Here is a 27,572-nt window from a genome sequence, read left to right as displayed (position 1 = left end):
GGAGCTGAGAAACAAACCAGAAGTCAGATTTAGTTACCTGTTGAAACCCTAGATGTTTGCAGGGTATGAAGGGACCACAAATAGCGATATAAACTAAGTGTTATGTTAGTAATTAAGGGTATGAGTTTAGGTGTCAGACCCCTTGGTCACACTCTCAAGTCTTACTAGCTCTGTGATCGTAGGCATATTACTGAACTCTCTGATTCTGAATGTCTGCAGCTTTCCCATGGGATGGTAACTGTTACCTAAAGGGATGCTAAGCAGATACAGCCAGGGGCTGGAAGGGAAGCCCAGGGCTTAGCATATGGTGAACGTTCCGTAAGTGGTGGATGCTGGTGTTATTGAAGTCTTGTATTCCAGTTAGGTACTCCCACTCTACTAGACAATCAAGTTTCTGGAGACCGGGCATGGTGTTTCATTTATTTTTGTTATCTCTGTATTGCTGAGCATGTAGTAGGTGCTCAGTAATTACTAAATTACATAACTATACTTCATTGTTTCTCCTAGGACATGACTAACACCACTGGTCAAATATTTGGAAGCTGGCATCTCATTCTATTAGTTTCTATGGTTCTCAGGATTGTAGCATTCAAAGGACCAAGATAAATCTATCAAACAATCTTTCATGCAGATTTAGAAAAAGGAGTGCATGATGCATTACGACAAACTGAAAAATGTGTGTGTGCAGAGAGTCAGATGTTATGTTCGCAGGTTCCCAACAGTCCATTTTTTGTGTGAAGACTTAAAAATAATAAGATATCATATTTATGTATTTCCATGGAAACTGCTTTCCCATCTCTAGAATTTGAAGACTTTTGAGAAAGACGAAGGTTGTTATCAGGACCTACATGGCCTTATGCAGTCTGTTCCCTTCCCCAGCCCTTGCGCCTTGGGCCTCAACCCCCATCGCTGTCTTCATCACTCCCCCTGTCTCAACAACACTGTGTAACTTGCTGCTCCCCTCCCCCTCCACTGAACCCTCTAGGTGCCATATGGCCCCCATTGAGGATGCCTGCACTAGAATGTAAGTTCCATGAAGGCGGGGACTCTGGGTGTTTTATCTGACACATCGTGGGCCTTCAGTAAGGATTTCTTGCTTTGAATTATGCAGTCAGACCCAGTGGCACTGGCTTCATGGTAGCCCGTATCAGGCCACAGAACAAGGGGGCAGGAAAGCCATTCTGCCAGGCTGCATTCTCTAATATACTTTCAGGAGCCCTAAAAACTATTCAGGAGCAACAACAATAATAGTGATACATTTCAGTTATTGAGAGTGTACTATATGCCAGCCCAGCCAAGTACTTTATGTGCTTATTTCAATTTCACCATCCTGCGGATCAGAGAAAATTCAGGAACTGGCCCAAGGTCACACACCTAGTAGGTAGAGAGGAGAGAATCTGTTTAACTGTAGAGGATGAATTTTAGACTTTGTGAGCTTTACTTTCCAAACAGGGAGGTTTCATTTTCACTTTTGTTATTAATTTGTTTTATATTGTGTGGGCAAAGAATGTGGCTTATATCACTTCTGCCTTGTGGACTCCATTTGAGGTTTTTCTTGGTGGTCTGGTATGTGATCAATTTGTTTAAATATTCCTTGGAGCCTTGAAATAGAGGTTTATAGGATCCAGAGTTCAGTGTGATTGTCTGTTAATCCAGCCTTACTAATTATATTATTTAAATCATTTCGGTTATTATTTTTAATGCTTGATCTGTCAAAGACTGAGAAGGGTATTAATATTTGAAAGTAATTGTTTTTTCCTTCACTTCTGTGTGCCTAACCATGTTTGCTATTTGAGTTTTAATTTCTAATATGGATGTCAGTATCAGACAACTGTTGTTGAGATAAGTTCCTTTAAATTTTCAAGTACTCAAGAAAAGAGTGAGAAATGGATGACTGAATCAAAGGAGAAATAGGGAGGTGACTACAATGGGAGAAGCCGATAGAGACGTTGGTGTCAACTTCAAATATCAAATCAAAGCCAAGTGGTGAAAATAGGCCATACAGCACGGCTGATAGGAGCAGAGGCCTCAGAACCAGACTGCCTGGGGTAAATCCCAGCAGTGCAATTCAGTGCACTGGGCAAATGACTAACTTCTCTCTGTTTCCGTCTCTTTGAGTGAAAAATGCTTATGATAATAATAGGTACCTAGAAAGATTAATGTGAGTATTAGGCAAGTTAATAAAGTGGTTAGCACATAGCAACGCGTGGGTAACTGTTGGCTATTATGCTTCACATCAGACTCCTTTGGGTCAAAACATATAGAACGTCCAGGCCTATAAATACAATGTCATTGCATGGCTTCATTCAATTAGTCAATATTTGTTGAGCACTTACTCTTGGCAAGCGCTCTGTTAGTTACTGGGAATGTAATGGACATACAGAGTCCCTGTGCTCATGAAGTTTCCCACTCCATGGCGAACATGGACGTGAATCCATGAATTTTATAAATCATTGTAGACTTACAGCCATGTCCAGCTTGTGAAGGAGAAGTACACAATGCTGAGAGTGTATACAAGGGCGCAACATGTAGGCCAGTGTGGAGCGTCAGCTAATGGCCTTTCTGTGACATATTTGTAATCTATTGCTTCATAACAAATGACCACAAATACTTAGTGGCTTAAAACAATAAGCACTTATTATTTTATAGATTCTGTGGGTAAGGCATGAGGGAGTCACTTAGCTGGGTGGTTCCGGCCCTGAGTCCCTCATGAAATTGCAGTCAAGCTGTTGGGCATGGCTCCGGGCATATGGAGGCTTGATTGGGGCTGCAAGGTCCACGTCTGTGTTGGCTCGTTCGCATTGCCGTTGGCAGGAGGCCTCCGTTTCATGCCCCTTGGGCCTCTCCATAGGGCAGCTTGAGTGTCCTCATGATGTGGCAGCTGGTTTTCCCCAGGACAGATAATCCAAGAATGTGATCAAGAAGGAAGCCATAATGTCTTTTATGACCAAGCCTCAGAAGTCACACATGTCACTTCTACCATGTTCTATTTGTTAGAAGTATAAGTTACTAAGTCCAGGCCACAGACACAAAGATATTTAGGCTTCATCTTGTAAAGGGAATGCCAAGGAATTTGTGAACATATTTTAAGTTACCACATGAGGAATTGGTGTTTTTTCTTGAGATAACTAGGGTGAGTATTGAAGATATTCTGGACCATGGGTTGACAAACTTTTTTTAAAAGGCCAGATAGTAAGTATGTCCAGCTTTGTGAGGCCATATGGTCTCTGTCACAACTATTCAACTCTGCCATTGTAGCATGAAAACAACTGACAATATGTAAATGAATGGGCAAGCATTGTTTCAATAAAACTTTATTTACCAAAACAGAGTGGGCTGGATTTGGCCTGTGAGCTATAGCTTGCTCTGTAGACAAAAGGGCATAACAGGGCGAAGGATTATTCCAAGCAGAAGAAACAGAGTGTTGTAGAAAGATTAGAATTATTGTGCATGTAAGAGTATAAAGATACCTAAAACAGAGTTATTTTTTCCCCATGTACTAAGAGGTTTATTGTAACATGGTTTGTAATGGAAAAAAGAAGTGTAGGAAACATTTATTTATACAGATAAGTTCTAAGAACATATACATAAATATTGTTGAGGTAAAATCCAAAATGCAAAAGCTTTGTGCAATATGGACAGCTGGCATTGATGTAAATTAAAAAACAATGCACTCTGTTGTTAGATTTATATGATTTATGAGGACATACACATGTAATAATAGCACAAAAATGTGTGAGAAAGATAGACACCACCTTTAAGATGATGGTTTCTCTCTAACAGAATGGAGATGGGGAAAGTTGTGGGACTTCAACATTTTGTTATGTTTATGGTTTTTAATTTTTTTTAATTGTCGTAAAATATACACAACCTAAAATTTACCATCTTAACCATTTTAAGTGTACAGTTCAATATTGTTAAGTATATTCACATTGTTGTATAACCAAGTTGTAGAACTTTTTCATCTTGCAAACCCAAAACTCTGTGTCCATTAAACAGTAACTCCCCATTTCCCCTACCCTCAGTCCCTGGCAACCACCATCTACTTACTGTTTCTATGAATTGAACTACTCTATATACCTCACATAAGTGAGCTCATACACTATGTGTCTTTTTGTGACTGCTTTATTTTGCTAAGCATAATGCCCTCAAGGTCCATTCCTATTGTAGCAAGTTTGAATTTCTTTCCTTTTCAAGGCTGAGTAATATTCCATTGTATTCATATGCCACATTTTGTTTATCCATCCATCTGTTGATGGACATTTCAGTTGCGTCCATCTTTTGGCTATTGTGATAATGCTATGAACATGGGTGTACAAATCTTAAAGTGTTTTAGTAAAAGAAACGAACAGTTAAATCTGTGGAACTATAACAGCCTGAGGCTCTTCTCACCTTCCATTCTCCCACAGAAATTCCCATCAAATTTTCACTCATATCTACCAAAATTCCTACAGTCGAGGTTACTAATGACCTGCATGTTGCCAAGTCTTGCGGTCAATCCTGGGGCCCCATCCCATGAACCTCTCAGCAGCAATTGATGAGGTGGGCAGTGGCGCGTGCTGGACTCATTCTCATCACCTGATTTCCAGCCGGCCACACTCCTCTTGGTTCTCTTCCTACCACACTGGCTGTTCCTCTTCAGTCTCCTTTGTTCCTTTCTCCTCACTTCTTGGGCTCCTTAGTGTTGGATTGCCCTGGACTGTGTCCCCTGACTTCTCTCCTCTCTATGCCCAGTCCCTGGTTGATCTTATCTGGGCCCATGGCTTTAAGTGCTTTCTATTCACTGATCTGAAATTTGTAATTGTAACTCTTCTCCCCTCCAATTGAGACTCATCTATTCAACCCCCTCCTCAACATCTCCACTTGATGTCTAATAGCACTACAAACTTAACACATGCAAAACCAAACTCGTGGTTTCCATAACTCCTATTTCTCCTCCCAGTCTTCCCTATATTTGTATCCCACCTCCATTCTTCCTGTTGTTCAGGCTAGAAGCATTAAAGCCCTCCTTTACTTTTCTCTTTCTCTAGTCGTGTCCAGGCAATCGACCAGGAAGGCGAGTCAGCTCACCTTTAAAACACATCCAGGCTCAATTCCTTATCATGGCCTCCACTCGGTCCCTCTGGTCCAAGGTTTTCCCATCCCTTGCTGAGGTTATTCCAGTTGCTCCTAACTAGTCCCTATGGTTCTGCCCTTACACCCTTCCCCTACCCAGTGGCAACCCCAAGTCACACTGCAGTCCCGCAGCTAGAGTAATCATTTAAGAAAGTACTTCATATGATGGTTTATTTTGCTAAGAACCTTCCAGTGGCTTCCCAGTTTTCTCAAGTGTCCTTACGATAGACTCCAAATGTAGCACTCCTCCTCTCACCATCCCCCACCCCGCACTTCTCTGACCTACTAGTTTCTCAGCCCTCATGCAGCTCTCGCCAGGCACTCAAGCATTTGCTATTCCCTCTGCCTGGAATATCTGCACAGCTCTTTCCCTCATGTCCTTTAGATCTTTGCTCAGATTCACCTTTCTATGAAGCTTTCCCTGATCACTCTATTTAAAATTTCAACCTATCCCCCTCAACGTGTCCCCCAACTTCCTGAGTTATCTGAGTTATTTTCCTTTATAGCACTTATGACAAACTGGTTTGGGCTCCTTTTTTTTTTTAAGATTTTATTGGGGAATTGGGGAAGGGGAACAGACAAGTTGCTGTCCTTTTGTTCTTCAGTCTAGTTGTGGAGGATGTTGCTTCACTGGCCCATGTTGGTGTTATCATTGCGCTCTTCCTAGGTGAGGCAGATGGGTCGCTGGCCTCTGGATGGCTGCTCACCACAGCTCTTGGCAGCTCACACCAGCTGCCAGCCGATCACGTTGGCTGCTGGCCACACAGGGTAGCTTATGGCAGCCCACTGCAGCAAGGGCTGCAGCCTACGCTGCCGCTGGGGACTCACGGGAGCCCAGCTCCAGGTTGAGCTGTTGTTCACCATCTTAGCTGTAGAGGGCAGTGTCACTGACCCTCATGTGGGATCCTAACTGGGGCCCTGCTGCTCAGAGCTGGTATCCTAAGCCAACTCTTAACCAACGTGCCACTCGGCCGGCCCCCTTGGTCTCCTTTTTAAAGTATTGAATTATTGTGCCTTTGGCCCATTGGAATTTGAAATAAAAATATTTCAGATATTTTTGAATGTTTGTCTGGAATCTTCAGAGCTGCAGTATTTGTCTATTTGGTTCACTGATGTATTTCCTATACCCCTGTATCAAATTACTATTTAAATATATGAATGAATTTTAAAACTGATATGAGTTAATGTGTGAGCTTATAGTCTTATTTTCCTGTCAGTTTCTTCAGTTGGTTTTGTTCCTTAAGCATGGCAGTTTTAAAATATGTCTTCATATTGTTCAGTACTCTTCCCTGGAATCTGAGCAGGCTTATGACTGCTTCAACCAACAGAGCAAGTGATTCTATGGGACTTCTGAGGTCAGGTAATAAAAGGCCATGCAGCCTCTGGCTGACTTGCCCTTGGAGTCCGTATACTTGAATGTGAGAGATTGGATTATCCTGAGGCTGCTGTGCTGAGAAAGCCCAGGGCATGTGGAGAGCCATATTTAGGTGCTCAAGTTGACAATTCCAGCTCAACCCAGCTTCCAGTCATTTTCCAGCCAAGGCACCAGATATGAGTGAAGAAATCACATTAAAAGTGGATCCACCAGCCCCAGCGGTTCCAGCCTCATGACATCGCACTGTAGAGACAAGCCATTCCTACTATACCCTTTGTGAATTCTGGACCCAGAGTTCATGAGCATAATAAAATGCTGGTGGTTTGACACCACGAAATTTGGGGGTGGTTTGTTTTACAGTAGTAGATTACCAGAAAAATAAGGAGGAAAGGCCAGATAAAAATAGGAAATTACCTTTGGAAAGAAAGCTAAGGTTTGATTTTTGTTGTTTTTTTGTTGTTTGTTTTTGCTTTTGTCTACTGAAGAAAGTATATGGTGTGTGTAAACATTATTTGGCCGGGCTCATTGTGGGAGCTAGTGTTCATCCAGATTACCTCACTAGACTCTAGATTCTCATTAAGTGCCAAGAAATGTCATCCAATGAACCACTTGAGATTTCATGCTCAAAATTCTGGGTTCTTGGTTTATTTCCATGTTGATCATCTGGAGGAGCTGGCAGTTTTAGACCAGCTAAAGCGACCTAGTCATGAAATTATAGGAAAGTATATAAATTGGGGATTAGTGGGAATAGTGAGATGTTAAATTTTGTGATGCTTCTAATTTTCTTTTCTTTTTACTCTGCTTTTAAAACTGAAAGTGGGTGTGACTGAAAGTACCAGTCAGAGATCAACATTTCAGATTCAGCTACCTATTAAATATCTGGATGTTCTCAGAGCTGGAAGGGCCATTTGAAACCCACTCATAATGTTCCTTATTCTGCAGATCAGAGAGGAAAAGGGGTGTGCCAGGGTCTCAGTCTGGGACAGTGGGGGTCTGATTCCTGACTCTCAGTACGATGCTCTTTTCTCTCAACAAGTGGTTTTTAGCCTGTAGTCTGGTTCAAAGAGAAACTTCTCGAGTGCTGGCCCAGGCTCTGTGAAGCAGCTAAAATGGCCCATGCCGTTTTGTTTGTGTGTGCTTTTGTGCACATTACTAGAGAGAATCCACACTTTCCACGTGTTTCTTACAGAGATTGGTGATGGAGAGAAGCATAAGTACCACCACACTAGGTTTAATACTGTCATTTAAAAGTTACCAGAGTAAGTTAAACCTTGTACATCTCCCATACCTGTACCAGATGCTCCTGGGAAAATTATTTAAGATCCGTGCATAATGGATATATCTTTCAGATGGTTAGGGATAGTTGGAGCACCCAGCAACCACTCATCTTACTATCTGTTTAGAAAAAATTGGCAAGTACTCACATTAAGAACAAGTTGTGATTCAAAAGCAACACACAATAGAGGGCTAATTAGACATTGTTTCTTTCTGTAGCCATTGCAGTAGTTAAGGCAGAGAGAGCTGGGATCTCTACAGATAAAGCCTGTAAACGTGGAGGCTAACTATTTTTTGTGTGTACCACCATCCAATGTGGGTGCCCAGCAGCCTTTTCAGATGGCGTTCCAGGATCCCAGGTTTTGTGTCCTGCAGGACAAGGGCAATGAGAGATCAGACAAATGCTTTGTCTTCACACACGCATACGCATAGGACCCCAGGGAGATAATATTATTATGCTGAGGACAGATACTATCACATCATCAGGTCACTTCCCAAGCAGGTTGCGGGAAGGAATGTAGCTACAGAGGTAAAATACCTCCAGTCTCTTTGGGGGCGGATGAGGACCTATGCCCACCTCCATCAGCCCGGAGATTTCTCCTGATGGCCTCCATTAGACTGTGCCTGTCTTAGGTTGTTCCTTCCTCAAGGAATCTTACCCATTATTGGCTACCAGCCATCTTTTGGGGCCAAACAGGGAGACGCAAGGTGTATGAGCAGTGTCCTCAAAAGGGTCAGTTTAGGGGTAAGCACGGGGGGACAGACAGCTGGACAGCTATGTGGCAACACCAGGCTCCTTTTATCTTGGGGTTCTGTCATCTTCTTGGGTCTTGGAGTCTTTTACTTTTAGCCAGCAGATAGGAAAGTAGGGAGAGTGAAGACACGGTAGGAGATTTTTATGAAAGTCGAATTTCTCACTTCTACCCATAGTCCACTGGCCAGAAATAAGTCACGTGGGCATCTTGATACAAGGATGGTGGTGGTGGTGAGGTTTCTTAGCAACCACTCTGCACTAATGAAGAGGAGCATCAGTCTTCATTGGGCAACTAGTCCTCTCTGCCATGGTCAGAGGGAGCATTTGAAGATTTCTAAATCTCAGAGCTGGATAAAATGCCTGAGGCGAGACCTTCAGACAGTCCATGACATCTGCATGGATTATAATCTTTATTTACCTGACATCCTAAAAATTAAGGTGATCCTCAGGAACTGTGAAGTCAGGATTGATTGAAAAATAGTTAGTGAAGATAGGAAAACTACAATTCATAGGTAATTGGAGATGTTCATTTTTTTTTTCCATGGAGAGACAGAGAGAGTAAGGACCCAATCTGGATTTTGAGCTGTTTTATATTATAATAGAATTTGTATAATTACAGCAAAGAGAACTCTGTTTCCATTTTTGCAAATCCATTGCTACAAGTTTAGCTGTGTTATTGCAAATTTGCTCTTAAAAATGTTTTCATGCTTGGCAGAAGTTATAACAGCACATGCTTTTACCCTATGGTTTTTATTTTTGCTGTGTTGCTTTGTTGCTTCTTGGTTATTTTTATTTGTTTTATACAAGCTTAAACTCTTTCTTCAAATTGTCTTATGATTTTTATTTTGGAACCAGGGTTGGCTATGGTATGAAACTATCATGAATTTCATTCCCATCTTTTTTTTGTTAAGATGCTTTTGATGCCACATAGTATCAGAATTGGTGACCTATGAAATGTATTTCTTCTACCACTTACTATGGAACAACTGTGACAAGAGACTTACTTTCCATTTTCTCATCTCTGAGATTTTATTGGTCCAGTGATCTCCAACTCTCTTGGAAGTAATGTTGAGGGCTAAGTAGCATTTTATGGAGGTTTGAAGTACTTATATGATTCACCCAGTGGTGTGCTGGAACTAGATTATACTAGCCCATGAAAGCCAAAAACTGGAAACTTATTCTAACAACTGATATTATGAAATTAAACATACAAACTCAAAATAAAAGAACTTGTATTAAAAACTCACTATTTCCTAATTTTTGTTATATTTTACTCTTATATATGCTCTTGAGGTTATCATGTCTATTTTGCCCATGTGATGGAAATATTATACAATGGGCGTTATTGCGTCTGTCTTCCCGACTCTGCATTCAGTGATATCACTGAGGCAGCTTGAAGTTGGCCGTGGTGGGTGCTGGTTGCCCACAGGACTCATAATACAGGTCATACTCCTCATAGGGTCATGCAGAAGCTTGAAAAAGACTAATGCCAGGGACATTGTAGATGCACAATAAAGGACAGCTGCTTTTCAGGTCATTCCTTCAGAAAACCTCTGCCATCACCATGGAGCTTAAAATTGACCAGTGTTGCCAGATCATTGCAGTCCAGCAACTCCAAAAGGACACAGAATTTCTTTCTCTTTCTCTAGTCGTAAAGTGGGTTCAGTAATACTTGACTCCATCCCTTTCAGGGATATGTTAGAGGAAAAGAGTCATAACTGATGCAAGACCATTTTGAATAATTAGGGGGCACTCATCCTAAATCTTCTTAAATTGGAGGTTGAGAAGTAGTTTTGCACAGGTTTGCTGATTTGGGCTAGTGATGACTTTGAGAAGAAAATACACTTCTACTTCCCTCCACCCCCGCAATGCTACAGTCCAGAGCTATAACCATGACCGTGATTCCCCAGTGCTGGTCCCTGGCATGTGCACCTTGGTCTGTGACCAGGTCTTCTTAGGCCGCTGGCAAATAAGAACAATGTAATAGGATATGGGCTACAGGTTTCCTGTGTGCTTATCCTGGGAAGGCCAATCTTTTATTGTGGGATTCTGGTCTTCTGACAATTCTTACATTGTTATGTTCCACCTTTATGAAATGACAATGGTAGTAGATGGTAGTGGTGGAGGTAGAGCTAATTTTAATGCCCATACTAGGAAAAAGCTAGAAATTTTGTTGAGTCCCTTCTCCAACACCCAAGTTTTTTTGTTGTTGCTGTCTGTTTGTTTTAATGTTTGTGGTCCCATGAAATGTAAAGGCCTAAAACTATTCCATGTTGACTTGAAATGATTTTTTCTGGGAGCAGGTAAGTCTGTTGGAATTACTCCATAGGTGACTTACAAGTTAAATAAGTCTGAATTGAATTATTTCCATTAGGTGACTTGTATCAGCAGTATGGATATGTGTGAGCACTTCTGTTTACTTCCGTCACTGGCTACTTTCATAAAACTATTGCTAATTATTAGTAACAAAATCAAAGCATGAACCGAAGAAACCTTGTTTGTCTCTTCTCTTCTGCTGGGACAATCTTTTAGTCTTAACAGAACTGTTCTTTTGAGAAGAGGCATGCAAAAAGTGAGCCTTCAAGCTGAAAATTACAGTTATAGTGTTTGCTTTTCACCTGAAGAAATATTCATCACATTCCAGCAGTTCTTGGGTCTCCATCTGGCTTTCACCATTTTTGTCTCCCCTTTAACACTGTTGATATTAATGCCAATTTTAATTTCTTGGCATCATGAGTGCATAAACATATCACACACAGATGTGATTTTGAGCCAGGACTGAAACTGTAAATTAGGAAGCAAGAGATTCACAGGGTTTCATCAAATCAGTTCACTCCAAAAAGTGACACAGTTGCACTGAAAAGGTTTTAAATTGCTCATTTCAAACCTACCTCAGTAGCAAAATGCCATGCGTGCAGCAAGCAGATTTGCAACCACGTTAGTCATTTTCTTTCCTCTGTTTCCTTGCTGTGTTTGCGGAGCACAGAGTAATGTAATTTAGTAAATTATGATTTGATGGCTGGGCAATAACCCCAGTGTTGAGCAGCATTTGGACTCTGATTACTGACTGGCTTTGTCACAGTTGACATTAATTATTGATGGAAGTTTCAGAAATAGCGCATGTGCCAGGAGCTTTTCACCGGAACTCGGGCTCTGCAGGAGGGATGCTAACGAGGGTGGGGGAAGAGGCACCTGTGGCTTGTTTATGTCTGTGCACAGCGAACCTGGACCCGGTGGGCTGTGTGGCACCTGTGTAAAGGTCATGGTGTAACAGGAGAATGAACCGTCAGGCTTATTTCTATCGTGTTCCTCCCCAGGAATTGCACCGAAGAAGCCAACTTCAGCAGGAGCCAGCCAAGACGAAGGCGCTCCAGACTGTCATTGAAATGAAGGTAGGAGCTGCTCACATTTGTCAAAAACAGCGGTGCCTCCGGAGTTTGTTCTGAATGGACGGTGCCTAACAGAAACGTGTGAAATAACGTTGTGTTTTTCCCTGGGCACCCTGGAGAGTGCTTTTCTCTGGATCTTTTTGCCTTCCCGGGTACATTGAATGTATTGGCCCTTTAATTAGGATGCCTTTTCAGAGCAAAAGAATAAAGGGCTCGAGTGTCCCTTGGCTGAAAAGAGCTGAGTTCATTTCCAGAGCATGGCCAGTGCTTTCAATCTTAAGGGAGGTTTTGTGTGTGCTTTCAGAGTAAATTTCTAAAGCTGGAAAAATTATTTTTTCCCCTCTCACTCACATTACAATGAAAATACACCTTGAGAAACTAAGATTTGGCAAAGAGAAGGTGTTTTCTATGTAATGGAGTCATTAAATAATTAAAATGATGCTATCAGCAAAATTTACTTTTCAAAGAATAATACTTTCTCATGACTTCAGTATTTTCTCCTAAATGACTCTGGAAGAAATAGTAATTTTTAAAGTACTTTCCAAGTATCCTGTTTAGCTGTAGAAGCATAGAGGTATGCTATTTAAAAGAATAAAAGATTCCCCTGGATGGATTTAGGGCATTTAAAGAATAGTGAACTAAATGATGATGGACAAGCCATGGTCCATGATTGAAAAACAGAACTAAATGAAACTCTTTATCAGTGCCTAGAAATCTGAAATCTTATTACTTCCAGTTTTTGCCAGAAGGAAGCAAATAGCAGAGTATTTATCTTAAGAATAAATAATTTTTTTATTTAAATTGTTCCATGGAGAAAAGAATAATCCATAATGATGGTTTGCATGATGCCACACTTGAGTTTAACATTCAAGTGTTTGCTGGTTACCATCAGCCCACAATAGAATTCTGAAGCTTGCTGATAGGATCATGGTTTTTCTCTCTTTCTTATAGCACACGATTTTGAATTGTCTGCCAAAAAATTCCCATGTCCTGGGGAAAAATAAATTAATATGAACTATTGAGTTCTTGACATGTACAATTGTGACTTGGGATTTTTTTTTTCTAGTCAATGAGAGTGTCTTCATCCAAGTAGATTTTTGTGGAAATAATATAGAATATTTGCTTTAAAACTATTATATATCGCCCCCGAATGAGGTTACATGAGTCAAGGCACTCATAATGCATTTGCAGCAAATTGGTTTGAAAAATATCGTCAAAGGGATCAAATGCCAATAAGATTAAAAAATAACTGCTAATTTTGGCTCCTCAATTTGTTTTGAATTTATGTAACTTTAGATTATTTTGAAAAGAAACTTATTCTACACCTGAGGGTCAGTGGTTTCATAACTGAGATTTCATCTTTACTTCACATTAGAACCAAACTTGGAACTTGGTTAGGGCTTAAAAAAGAAATGAAAAAATTAAAAACAAAGACAATAAATTTTATTTTAAACATTTTATTTTATTTTATTGCAGAGTCATTCCATCCCCTTTCCACCTGCCTCCTCACCTATATCCCTAGTCTCTAGTGCAATTAGTAAAGGAAAAGAGGATGTATATAAATCCTATTTCCATTATCATTTTGTTTTAAGAGTGTGTTCTAAAAGTCTTTGGGGAAACAAGGAATGACATCTCTTCCAGTACTGTGGGCATTTTCCTGGTAAAGGTCTCTATACGAAGACAATGAGTACCTTTCTGTGACTTATCTATAAATAGAAAATCTGTTTGATTCTGGCTTACTGGTTTTAGCATCATATGTTTTGTTAGAAAACAAAAAATAATAAAAACACTCATTTAGGCTATCTACATGGGAAGGCATAAAAACATGATTTTTAGGGTGTATTCGCATTCATATATTATCAGTATATTGAGTCTGGAGTTTTTCTTTTATGGATGCCAATGATGCTCATTGGTAGAACACATTTTTCAGACAAATGATGAGCAATATATTTGTCAGGGAACTGAGCCTCGAGTTTTTCTGTTGTGTTTTGGATGCCTGCTAATTTACAAAGCATTGCCTTCTGTTTTGTCAGTGGAGAAATCTAGTTTCCACTAGCATCTGTACTTAACATACATAAATTGAGTTATGGAGGCAGCTGGTAGAGGGTCATCTCCTTAGCCATGTGTATAGCTTGTGACAGAGGCTATGATCTCATCTTTTGTACATGACATCCTGGTGAAATTGGAGGGAATATTGGAAACTAATATTTTACAAGCCTTAGGTTTGACTGCCAAATAGAACAAACCCTTCAACTGAGTGGAATTTGAGACACTGTTGTGTTTTAACTTAAACACCTTTGAGTAAATGTCAGTGTCATCTAGTTCTTTGCCAGTCTAAAGTTAAAAGGAGCTTTCCTAGAGTAAATGGGATCTGTAGTTTCAGGGAGATGACACCAATTAAGGGCTTGGAAGTTACCCCTACTTGTCCCTGCTTCTTAGTGAATCTGAAGGTTAACTTTGACCCTTCATCCTCTCCACCTATGGCACTTTCCAGCAACTTGAGAGAGGTGTTGTGAAAATTTGTGAAATCTTGCCCAAATTCAAGCCCTTGTAGAACTACAACCTCCTAGTTCTGGTGACTCCCTACATACCCCTCTGGACTTCTAGAGTTGTGAAAATATATCTCTGTCGGGCTCGTGTCGGGTAGGGCCATTTGCCCACATCAAAGCGGTGGGACAATTTTTTTGCAACCATCCTATCTATTGCCAGTTATTTAAGCCAGGGGAGCCAAAGTCATCTGAGTGAAAATGAAGCAAAATGAATGAAATTATTTGTGATTTATCTTTTTGCAGGAAGCTCCAAGTTTTAATTTTGAGCCCAATTTAGTCTGGCAGGTATGTTCCAGGTTTGAAAAGTGTGTGTGTTTCTCAGAAAAATTAGTTTTCTTGTAGATGTTGCAGTGCTTCTTCTTTGTTTGCTTTTGTGTCTAAAGCTTCTTTACTAAGCTCTTTTTTCTGCTCTTATGGAGAACTGTCAATAAAAATGGCAGTTAAAAGGCTTTTGTCCCTCTTTTTTCTTTCTTTAATGTTAATTCCTTTGAAAGAATGTTTTTAATCTACTTTTATTATAAATTTGACATGACATAAACATGATGTCCAAAAGTTGCATTTTCTTGGGTTCATTCATACAGCTGTATCCAGTTCCCCCCCCCCCAAGGAAAATGAACTACAGTAATGACAGTACTTGTCAGATAATCTCAATTTTTAATCTTTGTCAGTCAGAATTTCTAAATGAATGAAAATCTAATTCAAAATGGCTTAAGCCAACAGGAAATTTATTTGCTCATGTAAATGGCGGGGGGGAAGCATTGCTTCAAGTACAGCTTGATCCAGGGTCTCAAAAGATGTTAACAGATCCCATTTTGTTTCATTCCATCTTTTATTTTGGCTTCCTTTATGTGAGCTCTATTTTCAGACAACCTCTTTCTGCCTGCCTGAACAAGATGGCTGCAGTAGCTCCAACAATCACAGAAGGAAGGACCAAGAAGAAAGTTGCATTTTAAAAAAATTCAAAAGATCAACCAACCTTAGAATAATATAAGTACAAGACAGAGCATAAAACTTCATTCCAACCTTATCTGCTTAAGCTGAACAGAAAATGCATGGCACTCCCTAATTCTCATTTGCTTAATGAATTAAATGGCACTTATTTGTCAAGAAAAACAAACTTTATGGTAGCACTAAATTCAGCAGAATTTATTAAATGGGACATATATGAGTGATGTCAGTGTTTTGGTAAAAGTTGCTGAAAATATACTTGATCTGGTGAACTTGTTAACTAAAGTGGATTAAGAGGCTAGGGGCATAATGTCATCATGTGATGGTATCTCTGTGGCAACTGAAGTGAGGATTGTGGGTATTTAGCTTTCAGGTCACATGACCAGCCAGGGCACTTGTGTGTCATGAATGGTTGGGTCTTCTTTAGTAACCTTGTCCCCACCAGGCTTTTCTTTCTTTCTTTTTTTCTTTTAATAGGGGAATTGGGGGAGGGGGAACAGCCAAGTTGTTGTTCTTCAGCCTTCATTGTGAAGGGCGCCAGTCATCATCTGGCTGCCCGTTGGCAGCTCGTGGCCTCTCAGTTCAATGGTGGCGTAGCCCACCATCGAACAGGCAGCCTGTTGTTAAGAGCGCACTGTTCTATCCGCTGAGCCATCCGGGTGGCAGCTCAGCTCAAGGTGCCGAGTTCAGTCTTAGTTGCGGGTGGATGTAGCCCACCATCGAACAGGCAGCCTTGTTGTTAGGAGCACGTGCTCTCACCAGCTGAGCCATCCTGCCACCTGCTGGCAGTTTAGCAGCAGCTCAGCTCGGGTGCAGCATTACTGGTCCATGTGGGAATCGAACCAGCGGCCCTGTTGCTCAGAGCTTGCATTCTTAAGCTAACTCTTAACCAACTGAGCCACTCGCCCCCCCCCCAACCCCCCACCAGGCTTTTCTTTGGGAACTAAGTAATAAGCAACTCAAGATTAAGCTTGAGTAGATTGCATACTTGTCGTTGTGCAATTGATGAAAGAATATGACTTTGTAGTCAGGTGCTAAACTCTAGTGGTGAGGTTGGTTTTGGTTATTAACATTAAAAACCAAACCTGTCTTTGTGCTCAGGCAGGTGATGACTTTAATTCATGTGGTTGAGCTGATTTGCAAATTGGGTTAAATTTCCCTTAAAAGATATCTTGATGTTTGGTTTAATTCAGCCAATTCAGTTCTGCCAAGCATGGAAGGGATGTGCTGGAACGTGGAGAAGGCAAGAGCTACTACTTGGCAACTTTCCCAAGGTCACACAGCTAGGAAGGGAGAAAATTTGAATCCAAACCTAGGCCATTGAACACATCTCAATTCTCAGTGTGAATTTAATTTGAGTCCTGGGATCTAATATGGAACACCATGAAATAGGTGAAATATTTTCTTTGGCTCTAGGTTTATTTCATCCATCTTTTGAAGTGTTACTTGTTGGAGTCTAAACCCCACACTCTATGTAGAATTATTTCTTCTCCCAGGATAATGTGTTCTCAGAAAATCTGCCAAGCCTAGTTTTAGTCAAGCCATTATGATGGCTTTTAGGCCTTAAGGATATGCCTTAGCTTCTTTTGTTACTATGAAAAAGAATAACAACAATAACAACAATGATACCACCTGTATCACCAGTGACAGCCCTCAGCTCGGGCACCAAAACCCACACATGGGGAGCCAGGCTCAGGGCACCTGACGTATAATAGCCTGTGACTAGGCATAATTAGCCCCATTTCACAGATAAGAAAGCCATGGTTGAGAGATGCAAGATAAGCAACCTGCCCAAGGTCCTACAGCTAGTCGGTTGGCAGCTGAGACCTGAACATAGGTTTCTCCTCCAAATGTCTCATATTCTCTAGTCCTCTAGTCTGCTTTTACTGAAGATGGCCCGTAGGTTCAACTGGTTTTAATTTCAACACTTATTGGGTCATCGGGAAAGTCATACCGTATTTTTCTATGTTTTTCAATGCAAAAATGCATCATGACTTTCCCGACGACCCAATACTTTGGAAATTTTGCACTGAGATTTGCCTCATAGAACAGGTTGAGGCAGCTTATGAGAACTGGAGAGGTCTATCTGATATTTTTGGAAAGACGTGACTTTGTATTTTGTGCTATAAGGCAAGATTCACCCTTTCTACATGTATGTGTTACCTCCCCTCCAAATAGGGCTCCTAATATGTACCCTACAGCCAACTCGTGTTCTATTTCCCCTGCTGACTTTTAAGTCTTGCCCTTGAAGTCTATGTAACAGCGTGGAACATAACTTATTCAGACTTGCAAAGCCCTGTTTTTGATGTGCTCTATTCATTTCTAATACCAGAAATTATCCTTTAGCTTATTTTTTTCTTGAGAAATTTCTTCATCTTCTCATCTTTCAACTTAAATACATAACTTTGTCCCATTTAACTATTTTCTTTAAATAAGGGGAAAAATGTGGGTTTTAAGTGATAGCCAGAAAAAGCAAAATGTCAAGTTAAATGTTAGCTCTGCATGATATATTGTTGTCATTTAGAAGCAAGGGAGATTAAAAACAATGAGACTTCTTTCTTTTTTTGCCCAAATTCTTTTTATGATGTGTTTGATTCTAAATGTTCAAGTGGCCAGTCAATAATTTCTGCAATAAACAGGTTTAGTTTGTGTGAACTTAACTCCTGAAGTTGAATCACTAACACCAGTGTTTATTGAGCATATATTTTGTGCACAGCACCATGGTGGACCTTTCAGAAAAACTGAGTGCTCAGTCTCTAAGGGGCTAATGGAAAGAAGTACATAAACGGGGAAGTACATAGTGACCTAAGAAGGGCAGAAAGGGATGCAAGGACTCAGAGGATATCAAATGAGAGAGGGGCAGGAAATGCTCCTTGGAGGAGGTAGTACTTGAGGACGGCCTTGGAAGATTGGCATGATTTTGATAAAAGGAGAGGGATAGATTATTAACAGTGGAAACCATATGAGCAAAGGCCAGGAGGCTAGAAAGTTTGAGGAGTGTCTGGGCAAGAGCAAGTTATTCAGTTTGGTTGAGAGAAGACTTTTTAAGTTTAAATAGCAATAGAAGATCAAATGAAACCATAAGAGAGTGAGAGAAGTGAAATAAGAAAGATAAAAGCTGAAATTAATGAAATAAAAACCAAATGTGCTAGAAGGGAACACCAAAACCACATGCTGATTCTTTTAAGAGATTAACAAAAGTGATAAATCCCGGTTAGAATCACTGAGAAAAATAGAGACAGCACAAACAGCCAACATCAGGAATGTAAAGGGGACATTGCTATCAATCGAATTGACATTGAAAGTATGGGAGGGTTTTATTAACAATATTATTATAATAAAGTTGAATTTTTAGATAAATTTCTTTAAAACCACAACTTGTTAAAACTGCATGTGAAGAAATAGAATATCTGAGTAGTCATATGTATTTAAAAAATGATACTGTAATTTAAAATCTTAAATTTTAAATAACAACAAAAATCCTGAAAATTCAAAAAGCAAATCTAACAACAACAACAACAGAAACTGTAGGCCCAGATGGCTTCTTCAGTGAATTTTGCTAAACATGGGAAGAAAAAAGTTTCATTAATCATACAGAAACTGTTCTAGAGGGAACACTTCCCATCTTATTTTAGGAGGCCAATATCACCTTGATATCAATATCCAACAAAGCCATTACAAGAAAGGAGAATTATAAGCAATCTCTCTCAAACACTGATGTAAAATATCCTAGTGAATTGACTCCAATGACAATTAAATCAAGTTGTACTTATTCCAGGAATTCAAGATCTAACTTTTGAATATTAAATCAATGTTATTTATCATATTAACAGGATGAAGGAGAAAAATTAATATAATTTCAATAAATGCAGAGAGAGCATTTGATGAGTACAACATCAATCCATGCCAAAACAAACAAACAAACAAACAAACAAACAAAAAAACCCACCAAAACCTTCAGCAAACTCAGATTACAAGGAGAGGATTTCTCAATCTAATAAGAGGTAGCTACAAAAAAGCTACAGCAAATACCATATTTAATGATTAAATGTTGAAAGCTTTCCCTATGATATAAAGAACAAGACAGGGATGCCTATTACTATCACTTCTATTCAACAATGTTCTGGACATCCTAGGTGTAATAAGAATTAGAAAGGAAGAAATAAAACCACTTTTTTTTAATGGACACAATAATTGTGTGTGTGTAAAAAGTCTCAGTGAATCCATATATAAACTATTAGATTAATAAATGAACTTTGCCAGATAGCTGATTAATATTTTTAAATGAATCATACTTCTACATACCAGCAACAATTATAAAATGAAATTTAGAAAACAGTATCATTTATAATGGTATTAAAAACCCAAAATATATAGGAGCAAATCTAACAATGGTTGTATAAGACCTAATTTAAATAGAAGTTACAAAATGTAACTAAATATGGAATAACTAAAAACTCGAAGCAAATGAAATAGCTATTCCAGTGGAGTGGATAAATAAATAGTGGTTATTCATACAATGAAATGCTATATGGTGATGAGAAGGACCAAGCTATTGCTTCATGTAATGACATAATTGAAGACCCCCAAAACAGCGTTAAAAGAAACCAGACACAAAAGAACACATACAACCTGATTCTGTTTATATGTGTTCCCAAAACAGGCAAAAGTTCTCAGTGGTGTTAGATGTCTGGACAGTGCTTAGACTGGAGGAGGAGGGAGGCTGTGGAGGCTGAGAAGGGCATGGAAAAAGCTTCTGGAGTACAAGTAATATTCTGATTCATGACTGGTTTGCATGTGCCCAGATGTGTTCACTTTGTCATATTTCATCATGCTAAAAAACCTATGATTTGGTTACTTTCTTATGTATAATATACTTTGAAAGTTCATTTAAAAATAAAGGAAGAACAACTCAACAATAAAAAGACAAATAATCCTATTAAAAATTGGGCAAAGGATTTGAATAGATGTTTCTCCAAAGACAACATGCAAATGGCCAATAAAGACACGAAAAGATGTCCAACATGATTTGTCATTATGGAAATGTGAATCAAAACCACAGTTAGATACAATTTATCCCCCACTAGGATGACTAAAAAAAAAAACCCCAAAACTATAAGTGTTGGGAAAATGTGGAAAAATCAAAACCTCATATATTGATGATGGGAATGTAAAATGGTTCTGTCGATTTTGGAAATCTATTTGGCTGTTCCTCAAAATGTTAAACATAGAGTTACCATGCGACTCAGCAATTCTATTCCTAGGTGTACACCCAACTGAATTGAAAACCTATGTACACAAAAAACCCTGTACATAAATGCTCATTATTCACAATAGCCAAAAAGCTCAAACAACCCAAATGTCCATTATCTTGTGAATAAACACAATATGGTGGACCATACAATGGAATATTATTTGGCAATAAAAAGAAATGAAGTGCTGATATATACTACAATATGAATGAATCTTGAAAATGTGCTAAGTGAAAGAAACCAGTTGTAAAAGGCCACATATAATTCCATTTATATGAAATGTCCAATAAAGACATATCCATCGAGACAGAAAGTAGATTAGTGGTTGCCAGGAGCTAGGGAGAAGGGAGAAAAAGGAGTGACTGCTAATGGGTACAGGGGTTTTGGGTGATGAAAATATTCTGGAATTAGATAGTGGTGATGGTTGTTAGATAGTGGTGATGGTTGTACAAACCACTGAATGATACACTTTAAAGGGTGAATTTTATGGTATGTATAATATATATGAATAAAGCTGTAATTAAAAATAAAGATATTACAAAGGAAAGGATCAATAACTTTGATTACTTAAAAATTAAAAAATAAAAACAGAACTATAAAATAACCAACTAAGAAATGTGTATCTAAGGTTTATGGTAGAAACTTAGTATTTTTAATATGTAAAGAGGTTATATTTTATCAATGTGGAATAAAAACTTGGGGAAAAATTGTACCAAATGTTGACACTAATTCTTGATGGGGAGATTACAAAGGATTTGTGTCCTCAACTTCCCCCTCCCCCTACATTTTTATGTTTTCAGTAATGTACATTTATTATATAGTAATGATCAGGAATTATTATTTTGGATAAACAACAAAAAGTTGGTTAAAAGGAAAAACATCTTTTAAAAAACTTAAAGAACAATTTCTTCTCTTCTTGTTCTCTTTTGCTGAACCGAGAAGTCTCCACAGGTGAGAAGGTTAGATTATTTATGAAAATGGACAGTTGGCTCTGTTGCTTACTGCTTCTCTGAGCTCCAGCTCTCCCATCTGTGAAATGGGACCATGAAACCAGCCTGCATCGGGTTGGGTGGGGATTAAAGTGGATTACGGCCTGGGAAAGTCCTAACACAATATAGATACTTAAGGAATCCTTTGCTTCTCCATCCCTTCCCTTTCAGTCTGGAAACTGAGTTTTACCTGTAAAAAAGAGGTAGTACATTTGCGCAAGGACCACCAGAAAGAAGGAATTTAACAAGCTTACTTCAGGCAGAGTATTAGCTCAGAATACACACACAGTTTGCTTGTGGAAAGACTTTATAAGCATCTTTAAAGAAGAAACCAGTGGGGAAAAAGAAAATAGCAACTGCCAGTGGGCCAGTGGCGTAATAAATGACCTAGGGACTAAGCTTTTTGGCTGTTGGGCCTTTGGCAAGTCGCTTGTCCCCTCTGGCCCTAACTATTCTCATTTGGCAAACGAAGGGAATGGACTAAGTGTCCTGCTTTCAAAATTCTACCCAGTCTGGAGGCTTGGCGACTGGGAATTTGGAGTCTCAAAACGCCTGCCAGGGGTGTCTGAATTGACAAGATGTCCTTGCGAAGTTTAAAGCTCTGCTTTGTTAGCTCCATCTTGGCCAGCCCTGCTCAGACCAGCAGCCCCTGCGCTCTCCCTTGCTGGTGCTCAGGTTCCCAGCTATTGTTGATTTAGGGATTGCAATTTCCTCATTGGCGTGCGCCCCCGCCAGCGGGGTTGAGAAGTCAACCACAGCCTCATGTGAACTTCCCCTTTCAAGTTTCCGTAATGACAGTGTGCGGCCGTCACATGTCTCATCCCTAAGGCATGGTCCAGTTTCCACATCCATCAGGCCACTCTGGTGACTTGGGGTGGCCTGAATTCCTCCACTGCTTGTTGTTTTTTCCATGAGACAAATGGGTTGAACACAGAAAGATTTGCGGTATGTTTTAGAAATCCTAAGAATGAGGCCCCATACCAGGGCTGTTGGGGGCCTTGGGGCGGTGGGTTAAAAGGAACTCCCGGGAAGAGCAAGTTCAGGTTGCTAGAAGGCCAGTAAGGAGAGCTTGTTCACCCAATCTTTTCCTAAAGAGCATTGGAAGAGAATAGTGGTCAGATGTCCATCGTTTTTATGATTCCCTGAAATTGCAAAGTAGTGTTTCATTGAACCTCTGGGAATGCAAACCCTCTTTGTATTCATATGCATATGAAAGACAAGTCTGCTCCAGCCTACAGGAGGGAGGGGCTGCACACACCCAGGACTCCTCTCATCTGGAAGCAGTTTCTGAAATTTCTTCCTCCCTTTCCTCTCGCCCCACCCTTTTCACTATTTTCTTTTGACCTTGCTCTGTGATCTTCCAAGGCTAAAAGTGCTGTGTGGAAGAAAGGACCCAAACAGCCCAGCTTCTAGGTGCTCACCTTCTCTGCAGCCACTCCCCTGAGGTTGGCCTGGGGACAGCAAGGTCCCAGTGTGTGGCCTCCTCTGTCCTAGTCAAGGGAAGGCTTTGTGGAGGGAAACATTTCAGATTATTAAAGGTGTTAAAACATGATTAAAGAAGACAATTTAGGGGATACAGACACATTTTGTTTAATGCTTCATGGAGCAGATAGTCTTCATTAGGAGAACTGCAAAATGGGGCCAAAGGCAGGAAGCTTTGATAGGATGAAGAATAAAGAACGAGGAAGAGAAAAATAGGAATTATCGTATTGGCTGGGGCGCATGGTCAGCCTTGCTTGGGGTGAGAAGGAATAAGGAAATAAGCCTGGAGCCCAGCATTGGCTCAGCACTCGGAGACTGACTGACTGGATATACTGCATGTTCCTGGTCAAGAGGAGCATTTCAAGGGGCATGACAGTTATCCAAATTTTGGTTTGCTAACATGGGACCCTGGGCAGAAACAGCCCCATCTTGGGCCTAGAAAGTTATTTCAACAAAGGGAAAATCTTAGACAAGTTATTTACCTTCTGTAGGTTTCCTGATCTTAAACTGAGTAAAATAAGTACTTAATTCATAGGGTTAGGGGGAAGATTAAATGAAAATTTTCTGGCCTAATGCTTGCATAAGTAATCAATACACATTAGCTGTTGTTGTTGTTAACTTCATTTTTTAACACTGGAATGGAGAAACATTGTTTGCTTTTGTCCCATGCTATTCTTTCTGTATTTAGATAATGCAAATATATTTGTATTTTTAACATAAACCAGGAAGAAAACATAGAAAGTGTGATAAAAAAAATATGGTGAATGTTTAAATAAAAAAAAATTATTACAGTAAAAGACACATTACCATTAATCCCCCTCAAAATACTCCCCCTTGCTTCAAACACATGTATCCCATCACTCTTGCCACTTTCTGAAGCAGTTCTGGAAGTCCTCTTTCGTGAGTGTCTTTATGAGCGTTTAAGAAATTATGTGCATAGAAAATGGCCTGAGAAATGGGCAAATGGTTTCATCCTCCATCATGACAACGCTCCGTGTCACACATCGCTTCTTGTATGCCACAATTTCTGTCAAATAAAAACATTACAATGTGTCTTTATCCACCTTATTCACTGGATCTGGCACCATACGACTTCTGGCTCTTCCCCAAAGTCAAAATGATTCAGGACATTGAGGCAGCCATGACAGTGCAACTAAAGGCACTCACGAGAGAGGACTTCCAGAACTGCTTCAGAAAGTGGCAAGAACGATGGGATAAGTGTGTTTGAAGCAAGGGGGAGTGTTTTGAGGGGGATTAATGGCAATGTATCTTTTACTGTAATACATTTTTAAAAATTTAAACATGCACCATATTTTTTTATCACACCTCATACGTATAAAAAAGAAATCTTTTGATGCGCTGTTTTTCCCAACCTGAGGAATTTGCAAATAAATACAGATTTTTGTATCACACCTGCCCCTCCTGAAATGGAATATTTTTGGGTGAGGCCAAGTCATCAGTAGTTTTTACTCACCCCTTAGATGATTTTGATACACCTAGTCCACAGACTGGCACTAGGAAACATCTGGATTAGTGTATGTCATGGACACACAGACATTATTTTGGATTAGCCAGTGCTCCCTTCCATGCACTTGCACTGGGGAGTAGAAAGCTCTCAGTATTCATTGAAGCAGCTTTTTGTGTAGGGCTGATATTCAGCTGAGAGGCACAGGTACATCTACATTGGTTGTTAGAATATTGCAGTGCTTCTCTGGTTACTCCAAACTTCAGAGCACCCTCCCCCTCCACCCTCTGCCACATACTCACACACTGCAGTCCTCACTCTGGGATCCCCAAATCCAGCAGCTAAAGAGTTAACCCCTGGCTCTGCAGGGACTTCTCTGACCTGGTCCCAGTACTCCAGGTGGCTATGTTCTGGCGGTGCTTGCCCTGATGTTGAAAAGCTCAGCAATCACCTCCCACTCTATGGTATTTAAAACACCGAGGTTCAGTTTCCAATTATGATAACAGAACTCCACTGAAACTGCCCTCATGTCACCAATGATATCCTAATCTTTTTAGTCTTTGGCCTCTCCCAAACCTTTCTTTGATTCCTCTTCCTTTTTGAAACTTCATGCTCTTATTTTCTGTGACTTTTTCATGACTGCCATTACTTTTTGCCCCTCTTTCTTTTGGTGATCCCTCCGGTGTTTTCTCTATCCTTGATTCTCAACCATGCCTGAGAATTCTTTCACCACGAGACGGATGATCCGTCATCTCTATTGTCTCAGCTTTCATTTTGGCTTCTGTTTTTATTATTAACTTCCCAAAGGCCATTTTATTGCCTTCTTTTTCTTTTTATCAGTTATAAATGATTCCCTGTCAGACCCAAGTTCCAATTCCTGGCATAACTCTGAAGACTGGTTATCATTCAGCCTTATTTTCCTTTCATTTCCAACTCCTCTGCAACTAAAAGCGATCATGCTTTTTAATCAGCCTTGTCTCGTACTCCTCCTTAATACATACGCCATACTTGTTCTCTTATTCTTTCAACTCATATTGTTAAATATTATGTGCTGGACACCATGCCGAATGCTCTTGACTTCGTGTGTATTATTAATTCTGACTGGAAAGAATTTCATCTTCTCTCTTAGAATCTTATCCTGATCCATCTCCAAATCTTATAATGGGCTCCTGTGCTTTCTAGAGATTCTTGACCCTGCTAGGGTGGCCTTACCCATTTTTGAATTCTCTATCTGTAGATTTACAGCATAGTACATCTAATTATATTTTGGTTTTATCTTTCACAGTATCACTTGTATATTATAGTCTTGTGGTTACAAATGACCGAAACTCTGCTATTGTATTTTGGTATTCTGGGAAGTGGATGATTCAGACGTAGCTGTATCTAGCTGTTCAAATGATATTAGAAGGGCCCAATCATTCAGGCAGATTCTCAATACATAGATTCAAAGAAGGTCACAACCAGCCACAGGCCAGTACTCTTCTTCTTATTCCTAAACTCAGAAAAGGAGACACATAAACTCAGAAAGGGAGGCCCCTGCATTTACGTCAGACCCTTAAAACTAGCTTGATGGCATCATGAGTTCATTCCTGGATCAGTCATTGTATCCAGAAGATCCATGGAACTTGCCACAGGGCAGAGTCACACATCAAAACTGCATTAAACGTATAGGGAGCTGGGGAGATGTAGTTCCTAAAAGGCAAAGAAGCTGCAGATTGACAAGAGAGCAACAGATGCTGCCTCCAGAAACAAGAAGCAGGGTAATCTTTACAGAGCCCCTACTGTGAGTTCACTGTTATTCTGGAAGGCTTACATGTCACTCATTTAATTCTAATAACAACTTTGGGTTATAGGATTACCAAGGTCAGAAACATGCTCACCAAGTTAAACAGTATGGACTAAATATAGAAGCGACTCTCCTCTACACGTGTACCTCACAGAGCTGGCAAAGGGGCTTGTGATAATACCAAGCCTTTACTCTTCAGGGAGGTTCTGTAATAGGTACTTTGCTTGCATTACATATCACTTATAATTTTCGTAACATGTCCTTGAGCGTGGCCCTATTTCAGAGAGGTAGTGTCTTGCCCAAATTATAAAAGCCTGAACCAGGATTTGCATCCAGGTTTGTGACTCTCTAAGGGTCAGCTGGATTGTTTTATCTTTAGATCTTTGTATTAGACTCGAGTCCGTTAACAACAACAAGAAATTTGTACGTGGAGACCAAGACCTCAGAGGTCACATGGTGTCTAGCAAGAACCTCTAGAGACACGTCTTCTGCCTGTAGGTCATTCATATTGTGCATAGACAGCACGGCAGGAAGGACACTTCCAGGCATTGGCTTCGTGAATAATGAGTCAGAAGGAGCAGAAAGAGACCATGAAAAGAAGCCTCAAAGAATCCTAATTGCTTTTAATTTGAACGAGTCAAACCCGATTCTGTGCTTTCATACATTTTGCTAGAAAGAACTAGATACCATCTGAACAAACAGACACGTACAGAAGCACCACCACCAAAACCTAGCATGTCCCCTGGCATCTTCTAATTTTGGTCATCATCTTTTTATAGTTTGATAAGGCCCAAGAAAACGAGTTTTTGGTTTTTTGTTTTTCGTTCTAACACGGCTTACGCCCAAGTCAACTTTTTTCTGGTGTGCTTAACTTGGGCTCACATAACCGTGGTTAATCCCACACAGTAAATCCTTCCAAAGGCAGGGCATTACTCAGAATGCCTAAGAGCAAGGGCTGCTCGGTTGTTTGCAACTACAACGAGATGATTCTTAAAAGTTAAGGCTTTAGGAGCCTCTGTGGTATCCAGTAATAATAGTCTAGAATTTTATTCTAAATAAAGTGTAATATAATTATGTAGCAATGTTTCCTGAACATTAGATCACGTCTTCTTCTTTAAACCAAATTGGCCCTAAGTTTGTTGATCAACGTCCGTTAGACCGATATGTGATCACGGTAAGTTCCATGCTTTGTA

At 39.9% G+C, this 27,572-nt stretch overlaps 1 protein-coding gene across 16 annotated transcripts in view; it reads left to right on the top strand.

Moving 5' to 3' along the window:
- Window positions 1–27,572, top strand: part of ERC2 (ELKS/RAB6-interacting/CAST family member 2) — a 974,141-nt gene that overhangs the window by 315,868 nt on the left and 630,701 nt on the right. For all 16 annotated transcript variants that reach the window (XR_002125344.1, XR_002125343.1, XM_019654364.1 and 13 more), the window contains one exon: window positions 11,837–11,911. Coding sequence is in view for 14 of the 16 variants with exons in the window: in XM_019654364.1 (XP_019509909.1) it covers window positions 11,837–11,911 (75 nt within the window). In the remaining 2 variants the exon portion in view is untranslated. The remainder of the gene's footprint in view (window positions 1–11,836; window positions 11,912–27,572) is intronic.

This window comes from Hipposideros armiger, unplaced genomic scaffold (genome assembly GCF_001890085.2).
Source record: "Hipposideros armiger isolate ML-2016 unplaced genomic scaffold, ASM189008v1 scaffold_220, whole genome shotgun sequence".
Lineage (NCBI taxonomy): Eukaryota > Metazoa > Chordata > Mammalia > Chiroptera > Hipposideridae > Hipposideros > Hipposideros armiger.
This window is presented reverse-complemented; position numbering and strand designations above follow the sequence as displayed.